This window comes from Heteronotia binoei, chromosome 5 (assembly GCF_032191835.1).
Source record: "Heteronotia binoei isolate CCM8104 ecotype False Entrance Well chromosome 5, APGP_CSIRO_Hbin_v1, whole genome shotgun sequence".
Taxonomy (NCBI): domain Eukaryota; kingdom Metazoa; phylum Chordata; class Lepidosauria; order Squamata; family Gekkonidae; genus Heteronotia; species Heteronotia binoei.
In genome coordinates, this window is record NC_083227.1 from 167210900 (window position 1) to 167237238 (window position 26339).

At 44.1% G+C, this 26339-nt stretch overlaps 2 protein-coding genes across 3 annotated transcripts; one reads left to right on the top strand and one right to left on the bottom strand.

Moving 5' to 3' along the window:
• Positions 1 to 484: 484 nt before the first annotated feature.
• On the bottom strand, positions 485 to 13803 carry WDR83 (WD repeat domain 83). 2 transcript variants are annotated; one of them, XM_060240664.1, is made up of 10 exons: positions 13501 to 13803; positions 11810 to 12078; positions 11196 to 11316; positions 9061 to 9166; positions 8357 to 8405; positions 8133 to 8259; positions 3880 to 3947; positions 3409 to 3517; positions 2996 to 3110; positions 485 to 1519 (listed from the first exon to the last, which is right to left on the bottom strand). In XM_060240664.1, the coding sequence occupies exons 2-10, from the start codon at positions 11910 to 11912 to the stop codon at positions 1364 to 1366; spliced, it is 954 nt and encodes a 317-aa protein (XP_060096647.1). In that variant the 5' UTR covers positions 11913 to 12078; positions 13501 to 13803; the 3' UTR covers positions 485 to 1363. The 2 variants fall into 2 exon arrangements, with proteins under 2 accessions (XP_060096647.1, XP_060096646.1); XM_060240663.1 differs by lacking the exon at positions 13501 to 13803 and adding an exon at positions 13217 to 13289.
• Positions 13588 to 25862, top strand: WDR83OS (WD repeat domain 83 opposite strand). Its single transcript, XM_060240669.1, has 4 exons — positions 13588 to 13712; positions 18083 to 18188; positions 23148 to 23245; positions 25616 to 25862. Exons 1-4 carry the CDS (start codon positions 13663 to 13665, stop codon positions 25680 to 25682), a joined length of 321 nt encoding a protein of 106 aa, XP_060096652.1. The 5' UTR covers positions 13588 to 13662; the 3' UTR covers positions 25683 to 25862.
• The last annotated feature ends 477 nt before the right edge of the window (positions 25863 to 26339 follow it).

Sequence of the window (26339 nt, forward strand, 5' to 3'; positions counted from 1 at the left end):
TTAAAATTTTGTGAATATTGTTTTGTTTGCTAGCTTTGTATGCTACCTTGAAGTTATCGTTTATGGCAAGAAAGGTGGGATAACGTTTTGATGAAACAAAACACATGGAAGCTGGCATGCCGCCAATATCTCCATTAGTTATAAAACATGGGAAGGAACAAAGGCACAGGACCCATCCCTCTATGAAGGAGCCCTCTAATTCCCATACACCTGGGAATACTACATATGGCAGTAGAATGCTTTTGTGCAAATGCATACCCTTTGGACAGGCAAATGCACACAAGGAAGGAAGCATGGCTTCTCCGATCATAACACTCAGGCAGCTCATTTGGCAGACAGAAAACCTGGATGAGGGAAGAACACCTCCAGGGTTTTTTGTGAGGGAAGGGAAAATATACAATTACACGTTAATAGCAGACATCCCTGTTTTCTCCACAGTAATTCATGTGGGTTTTGAATTCCACCACAGAAAAAAAATCTTCTCTGCCTCATAAACAATTTGATTTTTATTAGTATTGTTCAAAAACAAAAAAGTAGGATATTAACATAGCAAAATTATCTGTAGCACTGAAAAAATACATTTAAAATTATGCAGAAAACTACACCATGGTATGTTTTGTAAGCCCAAAAGGACCCCAAGCACAGAGGTTGTTTCTTTCTAATCATTTCAATACTACAACCCTTTAAGGAACGAGACGGTTCTAAACAGCTGTAGCTCAAAGACGACTCTTACATTCTCTAGCATATTAAACTCATTGATTGTGAAAAGTCATACAAAGGAATGCATGTTCACTTGTATCAACCTAGTTAATAGGGCTTCTGTGTTTTGACTTTAGCCAAGTGACTTTGCTGCAGCACGACCCAAGAATCAAACCCATCACAAAGAGGGACTAAGCAAGAGCCCAGGGGGACCTCGAAGACTAATGCTATATATTTCAGCATAAGCGTTCTTGAGTCACAGTAACTTTATCACATTTGGTGAAGTGAGTTTCGACACACAAAAGCTTACACTAGAATACAGACTGTTAGTGTTTGAAAGGTGCTGCTGGGCTCCTGTTCAATTTTCTTGTAACAGACCAACGTAAGCTACACGTGCTTGAATTAATAGTTGTAATACAGGGACAGCCCAAAGCCTTAGGGCGTATTTCAACTTTAGCCAAGGAAGGGGCCTCTCTTCTTAAACCACCAAAAGGCCTAGCCCTCTTGAAGATGTGATGTCTAGCGTGTATGAACAGCCATAGTCTGATGCCACCCCCCCTTTCCGAAGACAGTGAGCTCAGGGCAATACTTTGCATGCAATATGTTAAGAGCGTCCCAAATCCCACATCTGAAGTTCTCTCTTCCAGCTACCCAGCGATGAAGATCAAGCAGGTGGCTTTTCCTCCTCTGCCACATACGATTCTTCCCTCCAAAGCTGCACAAGGCCCTCTGCTGCAGTGAGTAAACAAGCCTCAGTTGGGTGGAAGGACAGAGACTGGACTGCACTGTTGCTGACAGGTAAACTCATAGCCAAGGATCCCTGTGAGCGAAACAGTTGCAGACATTAGGAAGACACGAACTCTGAAGGCTACACGTGCCACCAGATCTGGACTATTTATCTCATTTATAGTCTGCTTTCCTCACAGAGACTCAAATTGAGACACCAATCGTACGCTGCAGTTGTCATTGCTTACATGCTAGGAGAGATCATCCATTACCTGTTAATGTTGTAAGAGACTCAAACAAAATGGAGCCCATCCTGAGAGGGCCACATCCCTCAACCATTCAGACAAAGGCATCTCAGTAACTAGAAGGGAGTTAGTGAAATCGGAGGAATTTTGTAAAGAAAACCATCTCAATCTCCAATGTCTGGCCGCCACCTCAACATGGCAAAAGTGGAGCCAGAACACACAACGCTATCACCTCTCTCCCCTCCCTATAATTTTACAGGATGAAGAGAGCCAAGCAGAATCTCTGTTATCACTGAACAAGCAAGATTGGGAAGAAGCAACCAAATTTAAAATATCCAGTGCCAGGCAACAGAAGTGATGCATACTTGTGCATGAACCTCAATGGCTATGGAGATGTTATTTGCCCTGCATGGATCAAAACGGTGGACTTGACAAGACTTTACCCACAATCAAGTGCTTTGTAACATAACTGGTGGATGACTGGCAACTCCTAGAATTAAAAATATTCTGCATAAACTCTGCTGCCAACCTACTTATGTTGTTAGCAGTCCTGCCAAGACAGCAAAGGTCAGACAAACCACCTACTTACTGTTCCTTCCCCCAACCAGGCTAAGGAGTAGAAATGTGTCCTTTCCCACAGACCATGGGATTTCAAACTGAACTATATAAATAAAAACCCCAAAGAATTAAAGGAAAACCAGAAAGCCTATCATGTCTATATTAGATGAAGCTTGAAGAAAGGAGCTATAAACAACTATCAAAATGGGTCTGAGCTGTGCAAAGTAACTGAATATCTGTTATCTATATAGAGTTATCTATATCAATATAGTCAATATTTCTTATATATGCCTACTTTACTAAAATGTTTCACTGACATATCTAGTTTTGCGGTTATAGTTTAAGAAAATACTTTAAAATCATCTAAGAAATGATATGGTTTAATTTAGAAGAAAGCAATGCAATGGTATTTTAAGGTTAAATGTTTAACCTTGAAAGATTATTGAAGATTATAAAATCACTCATTTTAATCTAATATAGTCTTTTAAATAAACGGGTATAGTGTATGGAAATTGAATTTTTTTTTACTTCATCTTGTTTCCCTCTCACTATTTCTGATGCAGCTACAATTATAAGAATTGTAAGGTTGAGAAAGGAAACATTCTCAAATGTGTTATTTGACACGTATGCTTTCATATATAGCTATAAACACTGTATATTTTCTTTATATTTTTTCAATTTCCCATTTACTTTTTTCCTGTACCCTGATTTAAAAAAAAAAAAGTGTTAAAAGAATGCCCACAATGTCCCTGAGCAATTATGCTCACCTCAACCAGGTCCCAGAAATATACTTTGCCATCCTCAGAGCAGCTCCCAACATGCGTATCTCTCTCGCTCAGGCAGCAGTCCATCTTGTAGGCTATGTTCTTGTGGCCTGTGTATCTAGAGATTGGGCGGGGGGGGGGGGGGTCAAATGAGAATGAGAAGAACATTTCTCCAATATAGGACAGCCAATCTGATATAATTACGGTTCCCGTAAGTCAAGATACATGGGGAGCAACATCAGACTTTATTATTGATTTTAGAAAATTTTTATGCCACCTATTCAGAAACCTGCCTGAGCTCAGCAGCTTAGAAGAACTAAATTGGCAGGCAGTGCAGATCTTTCAGCACTGGATTGACTGATCCAGTCCCTGCATCGTGTCCTGACAATAGTAGGGCTTCTGCATTTATTACTCACTCTCCCAACATCTCGCCGGTGTCCTTGTCCAGCAAGCGTAGTGTGGAGTCCAAAGCAGCAGTCAGCGTACATTGTCCGTCTTTGCTGAAACACACGCAAGTGATGGGACCTATAATAAGAATTAACGGTGTTGAGTCCCATCATTTCAAGTGTGTATACACATGTGTGCGTGTAGGGAGGAGAAAGACAGTGAGCAAAGCCTTTGAAATGTGCTCCTAGGACTGTGATGGCATTTTGCCCAGGGCCAAAAATTTCAAAGGAAAACACACAGGGATAGGGGCTTGCAGGGATCAAGTCAACTGCATTCTGTCTGGAGTAGATGAAAGACGTGGCTTCACAACAACCCTTCATGCTGAATCTGCACTAAGTCTACTGAACAGAACAGAGACAGCCAGTGCTGCTTCTACAACACGGAGTCAGAGACAAATAACAAGAGGCACCAAATTTGCAGATGGAGTTCAGTGTACTCACTTCCAATATAGTCCGAGCAGAGCTCCCCAGCGCGTAAGTCATAACGTCGGACACGTCCATCTACAGAACTGAGAAAGGAGAGGCATTGTTAATTAACCAGGATAGTCAGGGATGAACGGTGGCTCAGCGGTAGAGCATTTGTTTGGTAAGCAGAAGGTCCCAGGTTCAGTCCCTGGGATCTCCAACTAAAAAGGGTCCAGGCAAATAGGCATGAAAAACCTCAGCTTGAGACCCTGGAGAGCCACTGCCAGTCTGAGTAGACAATACTGACTTTGATGGACCCAGGAGGGTCTGATTTAGTAGAAGGCAGCTTCATATGTTCATATTAAAGATTTTGGGAGGGACAGTGGTGGAGCATTTGCTTGGTAAGCAGAAAGTCCCAGGTTCACTTCCAATGTAGTCTGAGCAGAGCTCCCCAGCGTGTAAGTCATAACGTCGGACACGTCCATCTACAGAACTAAGAAAGGAGATGCATTGGTAATTAACCAGGATAGTCAAGGATGGATGCTGGCTCATCGCCAACTAAAAAGGGTCCAGGCAAGTAGGTGTGAAAAACCTCCGCTTGAGACCCTGGAGAGCTGCTGCCAGTCTGAGTAAACAATACTGACTAAGAATATAAGAGAAGCCGCCATGTTGGATCAGGCCAAAGGCCCATCCAGTCCAACATTCTGTGTCACACAGTGGCCAAAAAACAAAAACAAAAAAACAGGTGCCATCAGGAGGTCCATCAGTGGGGCCAGGACACTAGAATACTGTTGCCCCTTCCAAGCACCAAGAATACAGAGCATCAATTGTCCCAGAGTTCCAACAATACGCTGTGGCTAATAGCCACTGATGGACCTCTGCTCCAAATGTTTATCCAATCCCCTCTTGAAGCTGGCTATAAGAACCAGAACTAGAAGACTTTGATTGACTGAGGATCTGAGTCAGTATAAGGCAGCTTCATACACACACACACACACACACACACACACATATATATATACACAAACAGTATGTCACAGAAGTGAGTACACCCCCTCACATTTTGTAAATATTTAAGTATATCTTTTCATGTGACAACACTGAAGAAATGACACTTGGCTACAATGTAAAGTAGTGAGTCTACAGCTTGCATAACAGTGTAAATGTGCTGTCCCCTCAAAATTACGCAACTCACAGCCATTAATGTCTAAACTGCTGGCAACAAAACTGAGTACACCCCTAAGTGATAATGTCCAAATGGGGCCCAAATTGTCAATAATTTGTGTGGCCACCATTATTTTCCAGCACTGCCTTAACCCTCTTGGGTATAGAGTTCACCAGGGCTTCACAGGTTGCCACTGGAGTCCTCTTCCACTCCTCCATGACGTCACGTAGCTGGTGGATGTTAGAGACCTTGCGCACCTCCACCTTCCGTTTCAGGATGCCCCACAGATGCTCAATAGGATTTAGGTCTGGAGACATGCTTGGCCAGTCCATCACCTTTACCCTCAGCTTATTTAGCAAGGCAGTGGTCGTTTTGGAGGTGTGTTTGGGGTCGTAATCATGTTGGAATACTGCCCTGCGGCCCAGTCTCCGAAGGGAGGGAATCATGCTTTGCTTCAGTATATCACAGTACATGTTGGCATTCATGGTTCCCTCAATGAACTGTAGCTCCCCAGCGCCGGCAGCAGTCATGCAGCCCTAGACCATGACGTTCCCACCACCATGCTTGATGTAGGCAAGACACACTTGCCTTTTACACCTGGTTGCCGCCAGGTGATACGCTTGACACCATCTGAACCAAATAAGTTTATCTTGGTCTCATCGGACCACAGGACATGGTTCCAGAAATCCATGTCCTTAGTCTGCTTGTCTGCAGCAAACCGTTTGCGGGCTTTCTTGTGCATCATCTTTAGAAGAGGCTTCCTTCTGGGACGACAGCCCTGCGGACCAATTTGATGCACCGTGTGGCGTACGGTCTGAGCACTGACAGGCTGGCCCCCCACCCCTTCAACCTCTGTAGCAACACACCTCCAAAACTTTGCGCCCATTTGGACATTATCACTTAGGGGTGTATTCACTTTTGTTGCCAGCAGTTTAGACATTAATGGCTGTGAGTTGCGTAATTTTGAGGGGACAGCACATTTACACTGTTATACAAGCTGTAGACTCACTACTTTGCATTGTAGCCAAGTGTCATTTCTTCAGTGTTGTCACATGAAAAGATATACTTAAATATTTACAAAATGTGAGGGGGTGTACTCACTTCTGTGACATACTGTGTGTGCGTGTGCGTGCATCTCTCTCTCTCTCTCTCTCTCTCTCTCTATATATATATATATATATGATAGTAAATTCAGTACTATAAGCCCTCTAATTCTAAAATTACAGACCATAAATGTTGAGATGGGGGAAAAAAACTGCTGCATATATTTACTGTTTGCAACTTTTATACAAATGTGTATAAATTGCAAATTTTGCAAAAAGTCTACATGCAGAGCTAATCTGTTGGTGAAATATAACAGGTCTTTGTGATCATTTTGAGCAATTTAAGCGGAAAGGGCGGGGGGGGAGCTAAGAGGAGGGAGGAGCAGCACTTGCTAAGTAAAAATATTCCCATGATCACCCAAGACTGCAGTTCAACTCATTCCTCACGTGAGTAAAATGCATCTTCTGCGAGTTGCCAAAGCTGGCCAGGCAGAAGGCAGGAGTGGGGCCCTGCCAATAGAGAGCCCCTAAAGGACCACTAAAGAATGCAACAGAATCTTTATTTTTTGCTTGGTTCTTCTCCCACTACTCCATGTGGAGGGGTGGGGACTTCAGCTGAGCATTTTGGGCAGGGCGCAGGCTTGAGTCTAGGGAACACTGCATAGAGAGAAAACTTTTTACTTGGTCAAGAATGGCAAAGCAGAAAATAATAAACATGAATAGATAACCTGAAAACGGAAGACAAGAAACAAAGAACATTCCAGAAAGCAAAACATTTGCTCCAAGGACTAGGCCAGAGTTGTCAAACATGTGGCCTGCGGGACAGATCCGGCCCCTGCAGGGTTGGTATCCATTCCGCAAGAAGCTGGCTCTCTTCTGCTTCCTTCTCCTGGCTGCTACTGCTGCTGTGTCGTCAAACCTCTACTCCTCCTTTAGGACAAAGAGAGAGGCCATGCACACCAGAAAAAAGCTCCCTCTGTTCTCTCCTGCTTCCTCCTCTGGGGCTGCTGCTGCTGCATTGCCAAGCCTCTCTTCGCTCCTTTGAGGAGGAAGCAAGGGAGAAGGAAAAAGAGAGCAAGAGTGCACCAGAGAAAAGCTCCCTCAATACTCTTTCCAGCTTCCTCCTCAAAGGAGGAAAGTAACAAAACTGAGGCCATTTGGTACCCAAATGCCATGAACTGTCAGCTAAAATTCGGAAGTAATTTGTTTTTGACAGTGGGCAGAGGGGGAAACAGCCTGTCATGTAACGGCTGGGCAAACGGTGGATTGGATCAAGCCTTTTGTTTAAAAGAGCTTGTAGTTTAAAAAGTTGTTCAAAGGTTTATTATGTGAACAAAAATTTAAAGTAACCTTTTTTATTGGAAAGGAATGTAAAAAAACAACAGAGCAACAAATACATTAAAGGTGTTTACTGATCTGCACTCATCTCCTCGGATTTCTTAGCATTTAGTAGAAACTGACCTGCATAAAAAGCCAAAATTCTAAAATATGTATATGCTACAAAATTGTATGTTAAAAGATAATATTTTGAACATATGAAGCTGCCTTATACTGAATCAGACCCCTGGTCCATCAAAGTCAGTCTTGTCTTCTCAGACTGGCAGCGGCTCTCCAGGGTCTCAAGCTGAGGATTTTCACACCTATTTGCCTGGACCCTTTTTTTGGAGATGCCAGGGATTGAACCTGCGACCTTCTGCTTCCCAAGCAGATGCTCTACCACTGAGCCACAGTCCCATTCATGGCTCTCCAGGGTCTCAAGCTGAGGTTTTTCACACCTATTTGCCTGGACCCTTTTTTGGAGATGCCGGGGATTGAACCTGGGACCTTCTGCCTACCAAGCAGAAGCTCTACCACTGAGCCACTGCCCCTCGACTGCCCTTTTGAATGCTGTATTCCAGTTTCACTCATATGAGTCATTGTCTCCCAACCCCCTGGTTCTCCTAGCCTGCTATAGATGAGCCAAAAGGGCCTGGGAGTGTTTCATAGGTTCCATGAGAGTTAAGAGTTTGGTTAGTTCTCAGCAGAGCAAGCAATTTGTTTTCTCCAGCTCCAGACAGCTCTTCCACCTTATTTCTCCTCACCCTGTAAGGATTTCATGATCGGACACTTTCAGACTGGAGATGCCATCTTTGGCCTCATCGAGTATCTGGATGGGATTCGGTCTGCGTGAACGGCAGTCCCAGCAGCGGACGCTGGAGTCAATAGATCCTGCAGGACCACAAACAAACAAGCAAACCTCCCAACTAGATAAAACCAGGAAACCAATTATCTGGAAACAACTGCCAAGGAAAGAAGCATTCTTTACCTGACAAGATCACAGTAGCCTCTTCATTGAACTGGACACAGTTTACCTTCTGCCCAACAACAGACAGGAAGAGATTAGGGACAAGTGCTTCCCCAAAGGCTACATATGAAATTCCTTATCCTGCGAATCAGACTCAAGTACACTTTTGAGTATGACCTTTTGTAAAAGTCATTTCTTACTTTCCTTCTCACTGATCCCTTCAACCCTTCATACTTGTGTTATTCCTACAGATCTCTAGCCACCAGTACTCATCCCATTACATAATGTTAACATACAAAGTACTCTTACAGGCAACACAGAGTAACTTTTAATTTCACCCTCAACTAGCAAAGCAACTGGTATCTTTTTTTGTGGGGGAGATGGTCACAGATAGCCCATGCTCTCTGTACCTATGTTCTCAGTTTCATTGTCTAAATCTCTCAGTGTGTTTAAGTAGCCTGGAAATCCCACAAAAGGCTTAAATTATCCTTAAAACTCTCTCTGTCTCCTCCATACACACCTCTTCCATGGTAATGGACAATGGGTCAGCAATATCATGTGCATTCTAAGGCTATGGTTTTCAAAGAGACAAAATCACTAACACAGCCTGATCTAGCAAGACGGTACAGAGCTATTAACCTTCATGGAAAGGCCAGAGGAATTCACTTCTTTAAACATAAGAGTGGAGATTTCCCAGAACCCAAAAAGGACAGAACACGTCTTACTCCTGCATGGCCACGGAACTTGCGAATCACCTGACCTGTAGCCACATCCCATAGCACAACAGTCTTGTCTGATCCGCATGAGCATAGCTGGCTGTTGTCAAATGACCTATGGCAGAAGAGAAACAGAGGAGGGGTAACAGCACCAACAGAAATGTCATTTCTTGGGTTTCAACATCTCCTACTCTAATTCAAAGGAAGCCAAGTCCCAAAGTTCTCTCAACTGAACAGAGACAGCACAGAATTCAGCAGTAGGTACAAAATTCTGACAGAGCATCATTTTTTTTAAAGTCACAAAAGTAGGAAATATAGATTTGAATGTGTATATGGAGGGGCCCACAGAAGAAAGCGAATGGTTATATCACAAACTAGGCATAACATAAGAACATAAGAGAAGCCATGTTGGATCAGGCCAACGGCCCATCAAGTCCAACACTCTGTGTCACACAGTGGCAAAAATTTTATATACACACATACACTGTGGCTAATAGCCACTGATGGACCTGTGCTCCATATTTTTATCTAAACCCTTCTTGAAGGTGGCTATACTTGAGGCCGCCACCACCTCCTGTGGCAGTGAATTCCACATGTTAATCACCCTTTGGGTGAAGAAGTACTTCCTTTTATCCGTTTTAACCTGTCTGCTCAGCAATTTCATCGAATGCCCACGAGTTCTTGTATTGTGAGAAAGGGAGAAAAGTACCTCTTTCTCTACTTTCTCCATCCCATGCATTATCTTGTAAACCTCTATCATGTCACCCCGCAGTCGACGTTTCTCCAAGCTAAAGAGTCCCAAGCGTTTCAACCTTTCTTCATAGAGAAAGTGTTCCAGCCCTTTAATCATTCTAGTTGCCCTTTTCTGGACTTTCTCCAATGCTATAATATCCTTTTTGAGGTGCGGCGACCAGAACTGCACACAGTACTCCAAATGAGACCGCACCATCGATTTATACAGGGGCATTATGATGCTGGCTGATTTGTTTTCAGTTCCCTTCCTAATCATTCCCAGCATGGCGTTGGCCTTTTTTATTGCAATCGCACACAGTCTTGACATTTTCAGTGAGTTATCTACCACGACCCCAAGATCTCTCTCTTGGTCAGTCTCTGCCAGTTCACACCCCATCAACTTATATTTGTAGCTGGGATTCTTGGCCCCAATGTGCATTACTTTGCACTTGGCCACATTGGCATATTAGGCATATTAACACAACATTCATATATATATATTTTTTAATTTTCTCTTGGTGAATCCTGCATAGCAAAAGTACATTTTACTGTATCTGATAATGCTTGTTACAATTTGTTAGTCTTAAATTAATTAGTCAATTAATTTGTTAGTCTTAAAAGCAAAACAGGACTTCCTTTTTTGGTGATCAGTGGGTAGCATTAGGGCAAGGGTTCCAAACCTTTTGAGCCTGCAGATACGTTTGGCATTTTGAGAAGGGGGTAAGGAGCCATCTCAAAATGGCTGCCACAGGAGGGTGAGAAAAAACCTCATTGGCTCCTGCAGGAGATGAAGCCCTTGCTCCAAATGAAGAACTGGGAAGGTGGTGCACAGGTGTGCAATACAGATCCACACAATTATGAAGGAAAGGCTTACCAATCCTCCTGCTCCCTCAGTGGGAAAACTCACTTGCATGAATCAGGGCGACCAATAAAAAGCCCTGATTACAACAGTCCCGCCTATTTTCACAGCTGTCTGTCTCACCTGGTTAAATAGCAGGGATAAAACATATTTTTCAAAGTAAAAATAAAGATTGGATCCTGTCTATAATTTCTGCAGGTACAAAAGGAAGTGCAGTTTTTGCAGATTCCCTTCCCCTGCAGCAGACCAAAGCAATCCTAAAGATGCTGCTCCTGAGAGACAGGTGAATCTGGTGTTTCATATGGGTGGTGGGGGCACTATGGAAATTTTAAGTGGGATCCAAGCCTATGAACATATATCTGCTTAATTTGCCCAATACTAAGATCACAGGTTTCGGCTTTTTAACACTGCAGATTTTTATACACAGCCCTGTCCTCTCGAAGCTATGGACAAAGCACAAAAACGATGATTTAACCTAAACAAGGGGATGCTGAACATCTCATTATTCCACAGCAAATGTCCTTTCCTTCTCTAACAGAAGTTGATCTCTTACCCTGCTGCATCCAGCACCTCGTAGCCATGGCCACTGTATGTCTTGAGGAGAGTCCCTTTGTGGGGGTTCCAGAGCTTGAGTGACTTGTCACTGCCACAACTAAGACAATAATTCCCATCCACTTGGGGAAAGAGAGACAAGGGCTAAGAATCACTACGTTTCTGCTACATCAAGCAACTGAGTACAAGTTCAAAACCAGCTTTGTCGTTTAAGTTAAACAAGCAAAACAAAACAAATGCTGCATCGCTTGGCAAAATAAACTAGGCCCAGGTCAAATCTCCTCCCTTTTACTTCCTCATTTCTGTGCTACCAGACTTGTCTCCCAATACGGAGTACGTCCACAGCTGTTATTACTAAGAACACCACAAGTCATGTTACAGCCTACAATATTATTTGAGTTACACAGACCGAACCATTCCCACACAGTCAAAAACCTTTTTCTCAGCATCTCCTCCCATCCATTGCAATAGCTTTCTTGGACAAATCACTAAAAACCTGGGGTCACATCACACAGTAGATCTCAGTTTCCTTGTAGACCATAAAAAAGCCTCTCTTTCCTAGCTTCTTCAGCCCTAACAATTATGTATGAATGCAGGATTGAAGAATGCACTCACCATTAAACCTTATAGCTCTGACAGCTCCCTGTTTACATTGCAATGTGCCCAGCAGTTTCTTAGGCAGCTCAGGTTTCTTTGGTTTTGGCTCTGGAAAAGCCATTAGGAAGAAAAGTGACTGGTTTCACACATACGTTGCGAGCGATGCTCCCATACACTTGATGACAAAGCAACATCCACGAAAGTTTCATGCACCATGAATATCTCAGACTGGATCGAACGGTTAGGAATGTTTTGCTTCTGGTAGATTTTTCATCTTGGAACACCACCTTATTACAAAACAAACATACCACAGGGATCAAAATAAATCCTCAGCTCTAACCCCCAATCAAGCTACAATTTTCCTTACAGTGGTGAATAGGATTAGAGGCAATGCATCTCAAGAAAGTAAAAATGGCAAAGGAGTATCTGCTCCAGACTAGAGATGTAAAATTTCTGGAATTTTCTGGGAAAAACTGAAAAATTTTGGAAAAATTTGAAAAAATGCTACATTAGCACTTCTTTTTTCTTTTCCAGATTAAAAGACATTCTGTTACTTTAGGAACATAAAATATGACTATGGACAATTTTACTTGGCATGAAATTATCACAACTAGCATATTAAAAATACAGTGCATCCAAACAATTATTACAAACAGAATTTACTTTTTAAAAGAATATTTATTTGTAATTGTAACAAATGGAGCAACAATCTCCTGAACTGTTAACTAGTTTGTGGAAAAGACCCAGAAAACCTCCACAAAACAATTTTTAAAAATCCAGAAGTAACAATTATTCATATTTCCTCTCCAGAGTATTAAATTTAAAAAAACACCTCATTCTCATAAAACGAATTGCAGAGGGGGCGGGGGCCTGTATAGAAGGGAGTGTAGTTTCAATGAATGGGCATGACCTACAACTTGCTTGTCCTCAGTGCACAGAAATTAGAATAATCTGATACCATACAGATTTTTTAGAAATGATTTGGAAAATATTTGAACATCTTGTCTTAAAACATTTTATTCATCATGTTAAAATTAAACACCCCATAACCATTTTTTTTTTTTTACTTTTAAAATTTTTCCAGAAAAAAAAAGGTTTCAGGGGAAAAAACGGGGGGAAAAAACCGGTTTTCAGGTCCCCCCCCCCCTGCTTTCACATCTCTCCTCCAGATCGCCTCATGTTGCCTTATATCGGTCAGTCATCTAGATCCTCTTCCCACCATCCTGCTCCAAACTAGTTTACAACATTTTTGTACACATTTCATACATATCTAGGATGTCTTCTTATATTTTTCGGGAATTCCCTGAGAACTCTCCCTTTACCCCAATTTCCCCACTCTATAACCAGCTGAAGCCAACTATATGACCTTTCTACAGATATTTTCCAACAGACCCAAGCTCTAGTAGAGAATATTCTAATTGCCACCTTTCTAAAAGGCTTTCTTAAACCTTTAATGCCTTCTGCAACCCATCTCTAACCAAGGAGCGAGGGGAACTCCAGGAAGCCCACAAGGCTCCTTAGAGGGCGCAAGGACCACTTCCGCTTTTCCTCCGCGGCTCCTTAGAGGGCGCAAGGACCACTTCCGCTTTTCCTCCGCGGCTCTTCTCTCTCCCCTCCTTTCGTTTCAGTAGAGCAACCGCGGATCTTTTCCCCAGAAAAGCCTGTTCCAAAGTTATCTGGATCGGTAGCGGCGAGGGAATGAAACGAACCGGGACTCCGGGGGCGTCGGCGTCCGAGGTCGCGTCACCTTCGCGGAACCAAAGCTCTGGAGCGCTGAGGTGTTACAACGTTTGTCGCCCCCCACGCGCTGACCGGAAGCGGAAGTGGGAGCGGCTGGAGAGGCTGTCTGGAGCCGCTTGGGACGGGCTGGGATGTCCAGCAATAACATGGCGGACCCGCGGCGACCTAACCGCGTGCTCAGGTGAGTCACGATCCGGCCTTCGGTACGGTTGAGGCAGCTGCCCGACGAGGGTGCGAGAGCCGCGCCGCGCAGGAGGTGTTGCGTTGAAGTGGCCCGGAAGGGGGCGCTGAGGTGCGGGGAAGAAGGGGGCCGGAGCAGTCGGCCTTGCCCTAGAAAGCAGCGTTGGAGCGGACGGAGCAGCGACACAGTAGGGCAAGCGGTGACGGAAGCCTGAGGGGGCTTATCTTAAAGACCGAAGTGAATTCTAGAGTCACGGTTCAAAGGCAATAGTGATATCCAGGCTACGCTATATAGGTGGCGTGACTGTGTGTAGGTGGTGTTGAACATATATGAACATATGAGGCTGCCTTATACTGAATCAGACCCACTTGGTCCATCAAAGTCAGTATTGTCTACTCAAATCAAATCAAATCAAATTTTATTCTTATATCCCGCCCTCCCCCACCAGAAGGCGGGCTCAGGGCGGCTCACAGACATGACACGTCATGATTTCAATTAAAACAAATAAACAACATTTTAATATAATACAGTTACATAAATAGATTAAAATAGATAAAAATAGGTGCTATAAATTCTGTCGTCCCAATTACATACTATCAAACATCAGTTACAATTGCACATAAGATGGCTAAAGTTACGATGATTTAATCAGTTTAGTCTGGTCCTAATTCAAATGCGAGCTGGAAAAGAGAGGTTTTGCAAGCCCTGCGGAACTGGTTCAGGTCCCGCAGGGCTCGCACCCCCTCTGGGAGTTGGTTCCACCAGCGAGGGGCCACTAATGAAAAGGCTTGCTCCCGAGTTATCTTCATTCTGGCCTCTCTTGGCCCAGGGATTTGTAGGAGGTTTTGGGAGCTAGATCTTAACGCTCTCCTGGGGATATATGAGGAGAGGCGGTCCCTAAGGTAGGCAGGTCCTCGGCCATATAGACTGGCCCTCATGGATGACCTCCAGCGGCAACTGGATCGGGGCGGCTCAGCGGTATTGCTGCTGCTCGACCTGTCGGCGACTCAGACTGGCAGCGGCTCTCCAGGGTCTCAAGCTGAGGTTTTTCACACCTATTTGCCTGGACCCTTTTTTGGAGATGCCAGGGATTGAACCTGGGACCTTCTGCTTCCCAAGCAGATTGTCTACCACTGAGCCACCGTCCCTCCCCTGACCAGCAGTGGCTCTCCAGGGTCTCAAGCCCCCGTCCCTCTCCTTAAACCAGTACTGTCTACTGAGACTGGCAGCAGCTCTCCAGGGTCTCAAGCTGAGGTTTTTCACACCTATTTGCCTGGACCCTTTTTTGGAGATGCCAGGGATAGAACCTGGGACCTTCTGCTTACCAAGCAGATGCTCTGCCACTGAGCCACCGTCCCTCCCCTAACTGGCAGGGGCTCTCCGGGGTCTCAAGCTGACGTTTTTCACACCTATTTGCCTGAACCCTTTTTAGTTGGAGATGCCAGGGATTGAACCTGGGACCTTCTGCTTCCCAAGCAGATGCTCTACCGCTGAGCCACCGTCCCTCCCCTAACTGGCAGCGGCTCTCCGGGGTCTCAAGCTGACGTTTTTCACACCTATTTGCCTGGACCCTTTTTAGTTGGAGATGCCAGGGATTGAACCTGGGACCTTCTGCTTCCCAAGCAGATGCTCTACCACTGAGCCACCGTCCCTCCCCTGCTCTCCAGGGTCTTGAGCAGAGGTTTTTCACGCCTATTTGCCTGGACCCTTTTGAGTTGGAGATGCCGGGGATTGAACCTGGGACCTTCTGCATGCCAAGCAGATGCTCTGCCACTGAGCCACTGTCCCTCCCCTGCTCTCCAGGGTCTCAAGCTGACGTTTTTCACACCTATTTGCCTGGACCCTTTTTAGTTGGAGATGCCGGGGATTGAACCTGGGACCTTCTGCTTCCCAAGCAGATGCTCTACCACTGAGCCACCGTCCCTCACCGTCCACTGTACATTGTTGCCAGTGGATGGTCCATAGGAGGAAGGACTGTGTGAAGATGGTTGTTGCCGGTGGACGCTGCCAGTCAGGGAATCTTTGCCCTTCTGTACTGAAAAGTAGATCTGTAGATTTGTCTTTTTAAAAAAGTGTAATGATTTAACAAAGTGCCAAGTTTTTTGCTGTATTAGAAGAAGGAAGTCTTGATGAATTGAATTGCTTAAAAAGCACAAAACTAGGTGAGCGTTTTAATGATGTAGGTTAGCTAAAAAAACCCTGTCAGAACCTTTTAAAAATTGCTGAAGCAGGTTGTATTGCTCATTGAATCACAGACACATGAATAGGTGTGGCAGCATTTGCATGATCACATGGCACATGGGGAGATTTGTACTTTAACAGTCCTTTGGAGGAGCCGACTACTTGTGACAAAATAATGCAATTTGAGCATTTACAAAGTTGTTTTTATGTATGGACTGTGATCTTATCAGGCTGTGCACATAGATGGCATTAGTATGCTCTGGGGAAGAAGCAAGTTTCACTAGGCAGGCTATATTAACTTCATCCCTTGCCTTATTTATTTATATACTTAATTTATTATATCCCATCTTTCTCCCCAGTGGGGTCTGAAACTGTCTTACATAATTCTGTTTTACCCTTGCAATGACCCTGTGAGATAGACTATGTTGAGACTATGTGACTGGTCCAAGGTCACCCCAGCAAGCTTCTGTGGAAGAGTGGGGATGTGAACTTCGGTCTCCTAGATACTAGTCTGGCCCTCAAACCACTGTACATTACTGGCCATCTCACAACTAGGATGAAGAACCTTTCTCCCTCAAAAAGCTATGTAGCAAACTTCCAGTTGATTGATATGGTGCACTGAAAAAGAAAGCTGTGCACATCTTTATATAGACATAGATTCTTGCTCCTTTGTACACATGTTCATCTCTGTCTGTATCATTTTCGTTTAGTTGTGTACAGCAGTGAAACTGTCTTACATAATTCTCTATTTTATCCTTACAATGACCCTGTGAGATAGACTATGTTGAAACTATATGACTGGTGTGTGGGAGAGAGGAGCCCTTTGTATTTTTTCATATTACTATAGAACAGGGGTGGGGAACCTCCATCCCGGGGGCCATATGCGGTCTTGTCACTTGGTGTGGCCCTCGGGGATTGCTGGACTGACCTGAGCCATGTGGCAGCCTCTCTTGGACCTGGCTGGCCAGTGAGGATTATAGGGCCCAGCTGCGCTGTGCAGCAGCCTCCCCAGGGCCAGGCAGGGATCACAGGGCCCAGATGTACTGTGCAGCAACCTCCCTGGGGCCTGGCTGGCTGGCCAGAATTGCTGCAGGGCCTGGAAAAGTTACTGTCACAGTTCAGTTTGCACTTGATTATCCCAGATGGTGTGGCCAAATATGCAAATGAATGTGTGACCTAATATGCTAATATTAGGGGATGTGCTCTAATATGCTACCGAGTTCCTGCTGGACTTTTTCTAGGAAAAAAAAAAGCCCTGGACCTATGCATTTGCCTAGGGCGGCAGGCCGGGTGTGTGTGTGCGCGCGCCAGATTAGGCTCTCCCCACATGACTTCAAATAGAAAAACAAATATTTGCATTAATTTTGCAGGCCTGAATCATCCTCCCTCGGCGGAGCACCGTTTTTTAAGTTGATAATTTTTTATGGCCCGCGAATGATGTTATAAATATCCATATGGCCCTTGGCAGAAAAAGGGTTCCCCACCCCTGCTATAGAAAATCCAGTTTGGTCTTCGGGGCTATGTTTTGCCACCCTTAAAGATAGCTGTCTTCTGATAGGTTTGCCTACATATGCCTCATGTTGAGATAGTTACCAGTCATTCAAAACACAATTCTGTGTACTTCCTTAATCAAAATTGTCCATAAACCATTAGAAATAATGCGCAGATTTCACGGTATTGGGGCATTGGCTTGCTATACAACTGTTTGAATGACTTGTGAGAACTGTACCTACAAATGTAGTGTTGAATCCTGCCTCCTCCTCCTCCTCCTCCTCCTCTTCTTCTTCTTCTTCTTCTCCTTCTCCTTCTTCTTTCTTCTTCTTCTTTCTTCTTCTTCTAAAAAAAGTCTTCTCCTGGCTTAAGCAAATGGCTTCCCTTTTGAGTATAAAGTGATTTTGATACATTTTTTTAAAAAATTAAGGAAGAGGTTTGAAGTGTTTCAAGAGCAGGGAAGAGTACATCATGCGAGAGAGTTGCATTGGAGGTTTTGGGATTGCTTCTTCTCCCATAGACTCTGGGGAAAGTACTCTGAACGTTGACCTGGAACGGCATGAAATATGCCGCAGGGAAGTGTAAAATCTTTAATCTTGCTCCAGTCTTGATATTGCTGTGGATAGAAATAATGTTTTATTTTCAAGCATAGTATCATGCTTTCTTTCTCTCCTAATTGGAAATTCTTCCATTTATAGGTACAAGCCTCCATCTACAGAGAGCAATCCTACCTTGGAAGACCCTACACCAGACTACATGAACCTTCTGGGAATGATTTTCAGCATGTGTGGCTTAATGCTGAAAGTAAGCAGTGGGCAGTTAGTCCTTTGACTTCAGGGCATCAGGAATTGTGCAGATCACGTACAATATTCCTTCAGCTGCTTATTATTGTATAACTAATACATTTGATATTCGATGGTATAGTTCTGCAGAGCTTCAGACAATCCGTCTTTAAACACTCTGTGTAAAGAGTCGCAATTAGAAATAAAGACTTTTGTGCCAGAGTACATCTCTTTTCTTCTAGATAAGGCCTTCCTTCCGTAGCTCACTCAGGAGGGCAAACCCCCCCCCAGAAGATCCTCACCTCCCTGAAGAAAGGGTTCATGTCTTGTCGGGTGGGGGAAGAATACTTTGGCAAACAGTTTTTTCAAAGTAAGAAGATACTGTGCTGTCAGCATTTGATGGTGTACAGTTGTCTTTGCTTAACTCGGTTAAATGTCTAGAAGATGCTAGAGCATTTATTTATTTGATTTATATCCCGCCCTCCCAGCCGAAGCAGGCTCAGGGCAGCTCACAGCATAAAAACCACAACAAACAATTTAAAATCGATACATATTATAAAAATTACACGTTCACTAGTTAAAACAATCAGAAATATTGTATTAGTATGTATTAGTGCTGAAGAAACAGGTCTACTTGATGTCAAATCCTGCTTTTTATTATCTTCATTTTGTATAGAAATTGTGTCTCTGCTTCAACTGGGTCGATCTTGCCATGCTGATCCATTGCTCGATAACTTCATGGTTGGACGATTGTACTGCACTGTACACGGGGCTATTCGCAAGACAGTTAAAAATTGAGCTGATATAAAGTACAGCAGCTGGTTTGTGATTCTGAGCTAGCTGCACTTCACCTATTCTGAACATTCTTCAGTGTCTGTCTGCTGGCTTCTGTGTTCAGTTCAAGATGCTGGTTTTTACCTTTGTGGGCCCAAGGCCATAAAAGCCTTTATATCTTCAGGACTGCTGCTCCCAATGAGCTCCTTTGCGGCAGCTCTGTTTTGTGGATCAAAGCTTGCTGAGAATGCCATCACGTGGATAAGTTAAAAATGCTGCTGCCTGGTTTAGGAGTTGTTGCAGAACAGACTTGCTTTGGCCTGCAGGCCCTATTCTACCCTGTCCTCCTAGCTTTTTCTCAACACCTGGAGAGGCTTTTCTCTTTCTTTCCAGTAACTCGCCTTACCCTTGTAGGAACTACCTGCTGGGAGGGTCGGGACTCCCAGCTTCCCTTCCAAGTTCTGAGGCCTTGCCTCTGTGTCTCCTGCTGCCCAGTGCCTGGTCACCTTGTGCACCCCTGGAAGAATAGCTGCTTGCCGATTGCCAGCCTTCACCTCAGTGCTCCTTTTAAAACAGTGTGTTCGAGACAGTGGATGTCTATGTGGTACAGAGAACCACTGCTTGCATTCAAAAGTTATAAAGTATTTATTAAAAAGAAAATGTTTACAAGCATACTGTTAGCACAGCACCAGATTGAGCGAGGGATTCTAAAAGAAATGGGTAAAATGCAAATCCCCTGTCTGACTGCCATCTGTCTCTCTCTCTATGTGTATACACACACACGTGCTGTAAATAAAGATCTGTGTACCCAAATGGGCCCATAGGAAAGAAGTACATCATGGGGGTATTTGGAATCCTCGATTGGCTCTGGTGTCAGAATTAGCTATACATACCAAAACAGGAAAGATTGCAGAGGACAAAACAGTGCTGTGTAGCAACACAGACTTAGCATGCATGACACCCCAGGTTCAAGTTCTTTGTGGCTCTAGTTACAAGGCAGCCCTGAAAGGAAACCCAAAAGTAGCTGAGATTGTGCACTAAGACGCAATCACTGAGGAAAGTCTCCTCATATCAATTGTCTGTCTCAGACTTCAACTACTTGGCTTAGCTTCTTATGTAAACATTTATTTGCTGTGTTCAACAAGATCTCGACCATTGCTTGCTGCCGTTCATCCCAGCACCCCTTGTGGGGCTTGTACTGACATGAGTTGCTATCTTAAGCGTTTCACATCCTGGCTATAGGATGGCATTCCTAGGTAGCAGTCCTAAGCAGAAGTAAATCTCATTTTATTCAGTGGGACTTACTCCAAGGAAAGTGTTTTTACGATTGCAGCCTTGATTGTTTTTTTGAAAAGCACCTAAGGTAAAAAATGGCCGGGTCTTAGTAAAATCAAATGTTCAAACATAACTATTACGGTGTTTGGATGAATCCTTTCTTAAGGATTACCTGCAGTAACTACCACTGTTCTCACCTCCATAGAGGTGAGAATTAAAATTGTGCTAAGGGCGCTACAAAACTGCTGTATCCAGTTTAATATCAAAAGTTTTCCGAAATGGTGACATCCTGCGACCACACGTAATAAAAAAGCATTCAGCTCCAGCTCTTCTTTATTTAAAGTAAAATTCCAGAAAAATGCCTTTTGCATCTTAAACATCACAGATAATTAAAACAAGCAGGGGACCACATGGACGTGGGGCGAGGGTCTCATTTCCCCCTCCCCCACTATTTCTTCATTCCCTTTCTTGAAAACCCCCCATATCTGATCCTACTTTCCTACCTCTTTCCACCCACCAGTGAACTGACTTTTATATCACCCCCACGCACACCTGTCTTCTGCCCCCCTCTACTGTTGGGAGCCTCTCCCTGGGAAATGTCTGGCCAAGCTCCTGCAGCTGGGCCAGGCCGAGTTGCTTGATGGGGAACCTGCAAGGACTTGCAATTGGCACCTCAGTTTCCCCTCTGTCTCCCTCTCAATGCTGTTTCTTCTTCCTCTTAGCCAGGCAGTTCCCATATCCTCACCATTCAGTTTCCTTCTCTCTTCCCCCCTCACTGACCAGTCTACACTTTCTTTCGCCCCTCCATCTTCAGCAGTATTTATTTACGACATTTATACCTGTCTTTCTCCTCATGATGGACCAAAGACAGCTTCCATAACCCCTTTCCATTTCATCTTCACAACAGCCCTGTTGTGTAGCAGAGGCTGAAAGTGTGTAACTAGCCCAGGGCCACACAGCAGGCTTCCACGCTAGAGTAGGGAATCAAACTAGGTTCCTCTCAGTCCTAGTCTGAAACACTAAGGCTGCTAACAGACAGGCATTTTGGGGTGGTTGGGAGGTGTTCCGATTTGGGCCGGCTCAAAAAGAGCCATCCCGAGGCCTCCACACACTCTCCAGCAAAGCGCCTCCATCCCATCTGCCAGGTGGCTGGGCGCCTCCAGACACAGAAGCGCCTCAGAAGCCGGACCGCTCTTTCTTCCCCCAACAAGTTAAGCGCTCATGTGCTCGAGTGCTCTTGACAGTTTTAGCAGGGGGAAAGGCAGGAGCAGCTCAAGGGTGGCTTGGCGTTTTCACACAGTCAAGTTGCCTCACATCCACCCTGCCGCTTCCAGATGGCAAGGAGGTGACTGGTGGTCAGTTCAAAGATTTACTACCACTTTGAAAGCGGTAGCTTTTTGAGCCACTCTGAGGAGTCTGGAGGACAGGGGGAGTACGGGATGGGGACGGGCAGCAGATGTTGCTGTCTGGAGGGATTTTGTGGGTCGATATCGGAGGCATCTCTGAGTTGACCCAAAGTGCTGGTCTGTTAGCACTCTAACTGTTGCTCAGTTTGGTTTCCGTGGGGTGGCTGCTGTTGAACAGTAGCAAGCAGCTGGGTCTGAGTGAGTCATGCAAATTGTGTGGTAGCAATTCATTTGGTGGTTGCTGCCAGGCCTGACTCTGATGAGTCCTTCCTCAAAGACCCAACAGCCCTGGAAAGGGCCTACCCCCCCCCCCCACCACCTTTTTACTAAGAGAAAGCAAGCAGTGGCCAAAAGAGGGCATTTGTTTCTTCAGGCAATTATTATTTAAAGTTTCTACTATTGGATTTTTTAATCCTCAGTGGGGTGTGTTTTTTTTTTTTAAGATTTCAGATTTTTCTGCCAATCTGGGGCTTTTTCAGGTTTGTAGAAAAATATGTCTTGATTGTGCGTGGCTTCTGTCCTCAGATTTAAGTAGCTACAGATGTGGTCATATTGATGATTAGAAATACTGATACCTATTTGAATGTGTGCGTTAACTACATGAACAGGGTTGCTTCCGTCCTTGAGAAGAGACAGACTCTCACCATTCCACAGTTAAGGATACATCTATTTCCAATTCTGACATATGCTATATTTGTCCTTCCCCCACCAGTTGAACCCAAGCAGATGATAGCCATATATACTAAGGTTATTATTCTTTTAATCTGTTAAAAACACTTTCGTTATTCTGCATGCTAATTTAGTGTCCACCCCTCTATATGTATGAATGTTATTTCTATTTCCATTTCATTTTATCTGAGGAAGTGTGTGTGCACACAAAAGCTCATACCTTGTATAAAACTTAGTTAGACTTGAAGGGGCCAATGGACTCAAACGTTGTTCTTTTGTCAAAGAATTCAGGTTTTCACGGCTGGTAACATCATTAGGGTTTGTAGAATCTTTCGGGATCAAGTGCCGTGTTCTACTGGAGAAAGTTTTCCTTCCAGACGTTTCGTTCTCAGCTGAGAATCCCGAAAGATTCTACAAACCCTAATGTCGTTCTTTTGCTTCAAACCAACACAGCTGCCCACCTGGGTCTCTACTTGTGCTGTTTGTGGACACACTGAACATCCCTGACATTTGAAATACCCACGGATCATGTGCTCATCTTATCATTTGAGAGCTACGTGTGTGTGCTATTAATACATTCCTAATTTGTTGTTGTAAGTCAGAAACAACTTGATGGCATATAGCACATGCAGTTTTTTAGAAGCCAAGTATATTTCATCATTTGTGTGGCCGCTGTGTTTAAGTGAACTTGGTCTAGCAAAATTATCCTTCTTTAAAACGGGATCCACTTCCTGTCTTTACTAGAAAGCAAGGTGGGGTGTTTTTGATGGTTTTATACCTGTACTGGAGATGAGGTTGTGTTTCTAAACTGTGATTCCATTGAGGGTTTTTCAATATTTATCCCATGATTTTTGCAGCTCAAGTGGTGTGCCTGGATTGCTGTCTACTGCTCGTTTATCAGCTTTGCCAACTCAAGGAGCTCAGAAGACACCAAACAGATGATGAGCAGCTTCATGTGAGTCAGTTACTTATTTCTTTCATTAGTTTATTTATTCCTGGCTACATTTCTCATCACTACTGCTGAGTAAAGAGAAGGTGTTAGCCTTCTTAAATACCTAAGGAAGTTGAAACCATTTGAAAATGCAGTGACCAATGGACACTCAGCCCTAAATTTTCTTTTTGAAGCAACTGTAACGTATGAGGCACACTGTTACCTTTCATATGCAGGTGTGCCTGGAAGCCCCTATGTAGTCTACCGTTCTGTGCAGCCACATTCCCAGCTGCAAAGAATATTTATTTCTGCTTCCAAGTAGATCATGCTGTACCAACTTGAGCCGTGTCCACTTTACAACAAAGCCTGTCTCCTCCTGTGGCACCTCTCATCTCATGCTCAGTGGCCTTTCCTGTGTGTGCGCATCACCACAGACCTGACTGTTAGCTCCTATGATGGAAAAAGGTACTTAATGGCCCTGTTCACACAGCGTGTTGAGTCGCTGTTCAACTGAGCCAGTTCTGTTCCGAATATCTTTGTTCCGGATATTATCGATCAGACTGCCGTACTGCAATTCGAATCACTCTGTAGTGAAACCATCTTCTGCTGTCCACACAGCAGTTTTTTCCTCTACTTTTATGCGCATTATGCACATAGGTTAAAACATTACGTGGTTATGCAGTTATGCGCACATCGCTAAGTAGTAAAAAAAAATGGCGACCGTAAACCGGATGCCTGAGGCTCCTTTTGCTCCGGGACAGCCTTCAGACATCCAGAAGTTGGTCGAGAACTATTCAAACGGGGAAACTACGAGGTGAAACCGGAGAACTTAAAAAACACCGCAAAAGAGCAGGTAACAAAATACTCCGGTTCCGAAAAGGATTGGGGGGTTGGGGGGGAGCTACTACGAGTTAATACTGGGAGGCAGATGTTGCTGTCCGATCAGCCACTTTTACTCCAGTATGAAACAGCAGCGACAACTGATTATACTGTGCGTCCGAACAGCCCCAAGATGTGATTTTATTCTTGTTGTTCTGAACAACCCTCATTATGGGTCTTGAGTCAGAACCACCAAGGATATCCTTATAAAATTACTATACATAATATTTCACAACTGTGAGATGGGGTGTGAACTGGCAGAGCTGACCAAGAGAGAGATCTTGGGATTGTGATAGATAGCTCTCTGAAAATGTCAAGACAGTGTGCGATTGCAATAAAAAGGCCAACGCCATGCTGGGAATTATTAGGAAGGGAATTGAAAACAAATCGGCCAGTATCATAATGCCCCTGCATAAATCAATGGTGCGGTCTCATTTGGAGTACTGTGTACAATTCTAGTCAGCACACCTCAAAAAGGATATAACATTGGAAAAAGTCCAGAACAGGGCAACTAGAATGATTAAAGGTTTGGAACACTTTCCCTATGAAGAAAGGTTAAAACGCTTGGGCTCTTTAGCTTGGAGAAATGTCGACTGCAGGGTGACAAGATAGAGGTTTACAAGATTATGCATGGGATGGAGAAAGCAGAGAAAGAAGTACTTTTCTCCCTTTCTCACAATACAAGAACTCATGGGCATTCAATGAAATTGCTGAGCAGTCGGGTTAAAACAGATAAAAGGAAGTACTTCTTCACCCAAAGGGTGATTAACATGTGGAATTCACTGCCACAGGAGGTGGTGGCGGCTACAAGCATAGCCCGTTTCAAGAGGGGATTGGATAAAAATATGGAGCAGAGGTCCATCAGTGGCTATTAGCCGCTGTATATTATTGGAACTGTCTGGGGCAGTGATGCTCTGTATTCTTGGTGCTTGGGCGGGGGGCAAAATGGAAGGGCTTCTAGACCCACTTGTTAACCTCCTGATGGCACTTGGGTTGTTTGTTTGTTTTTTGCCACTGTGTGACACAGAGTGTTGGACTGGATGGGCCATTGGCCTGATCCAACATGTCTTCTCTTATGTTCTTATGTTGGATTAATACATACTGCATACTAAATTCTTGATTGGTTTCTGCAATAAATGGTTTCAATTTTGGAACAGGTTTCTCTCTTCCTCAAATTATGGGGTTCTTGCTAGTTTCAACACCCCCCCCCTTTCAAGCTGGGTAGAATGGGGAGTTCCTATACTCCTAAATTCCCTAATAGTGCACACCTCCTAAGGGTAGCAGTACATATCACTTTCATAAGGGAAGAATGACCAAAGTGAAAGCCAAGGAATTGATTGTTTAGTATGTTAAAAGGTTTTTGGCTAACATACAGGTTTTTAGAGCTGAAATGTATTTTGAGATTCTTCCATCCTATTTCATAATTTGATTCTGTTGATATCAACACTTGGTTGCTCTTGACAGAGTAATAGCAGGACTGTGCTCTAATTGTCTCTTTCCCTCTCTCATCTCCAGGCTATCTATCTCTGCTGTTGTGATGTCCTATCTGCAAAACCCTCAGCCCATGTCTCCTCCTTGGTGAAAGGATAACTTTTATCTGCAGATGTCTGCTTTTATAGAGCAGAATGAAGTCCTTGTTGAAGGAAAAGGATGTTTTTCTCAGGCAATCCAAAATCTGTTCGCACAAGCAGTGTTGCATAATTTTGGGAGTACGTGTTTAGATGTCAATAACATGACGGCTATTAAAGATGCTTTGGGTGCAGTGCTGGGTTGTCTCAGTTGTATTAACAGCATGTTTTGCTCGAACACCAGGTTAGTTCTTAGCCCACCAAATATATGAAGTGCTCTCACTGCTGGTAGAGTTGGCCTCAGATTTGCAGATGACACCACTCTAATGGCAGGAAGTGAGAGGGGCCTAAAGAACCTCTTGTTGAGGGTGAAAGAGGAGAGCACAAAAGTAAGCTTGAACTCAACATCAAAAAAAACTAAGATCGTGGCATCTGGCCCCATCACACCTTGGCAAATAGAAGGGGAAGACATGGAAGTAGTGACAGACTTCACATTTCTGCGATCCAAGATCACTGCAGATGGTGACTGTAGCCATAGAATTAAAAGATGTTTGCTCCTTGGGAGGACAGCTATGGCGAACGTGGGCAGTATAATAAAAAGCAGAGACATCACCCTGCCAACAAAAGTCCATATAGTCAAAGCTATGGCATTCCCAGTAGTAATATATGGC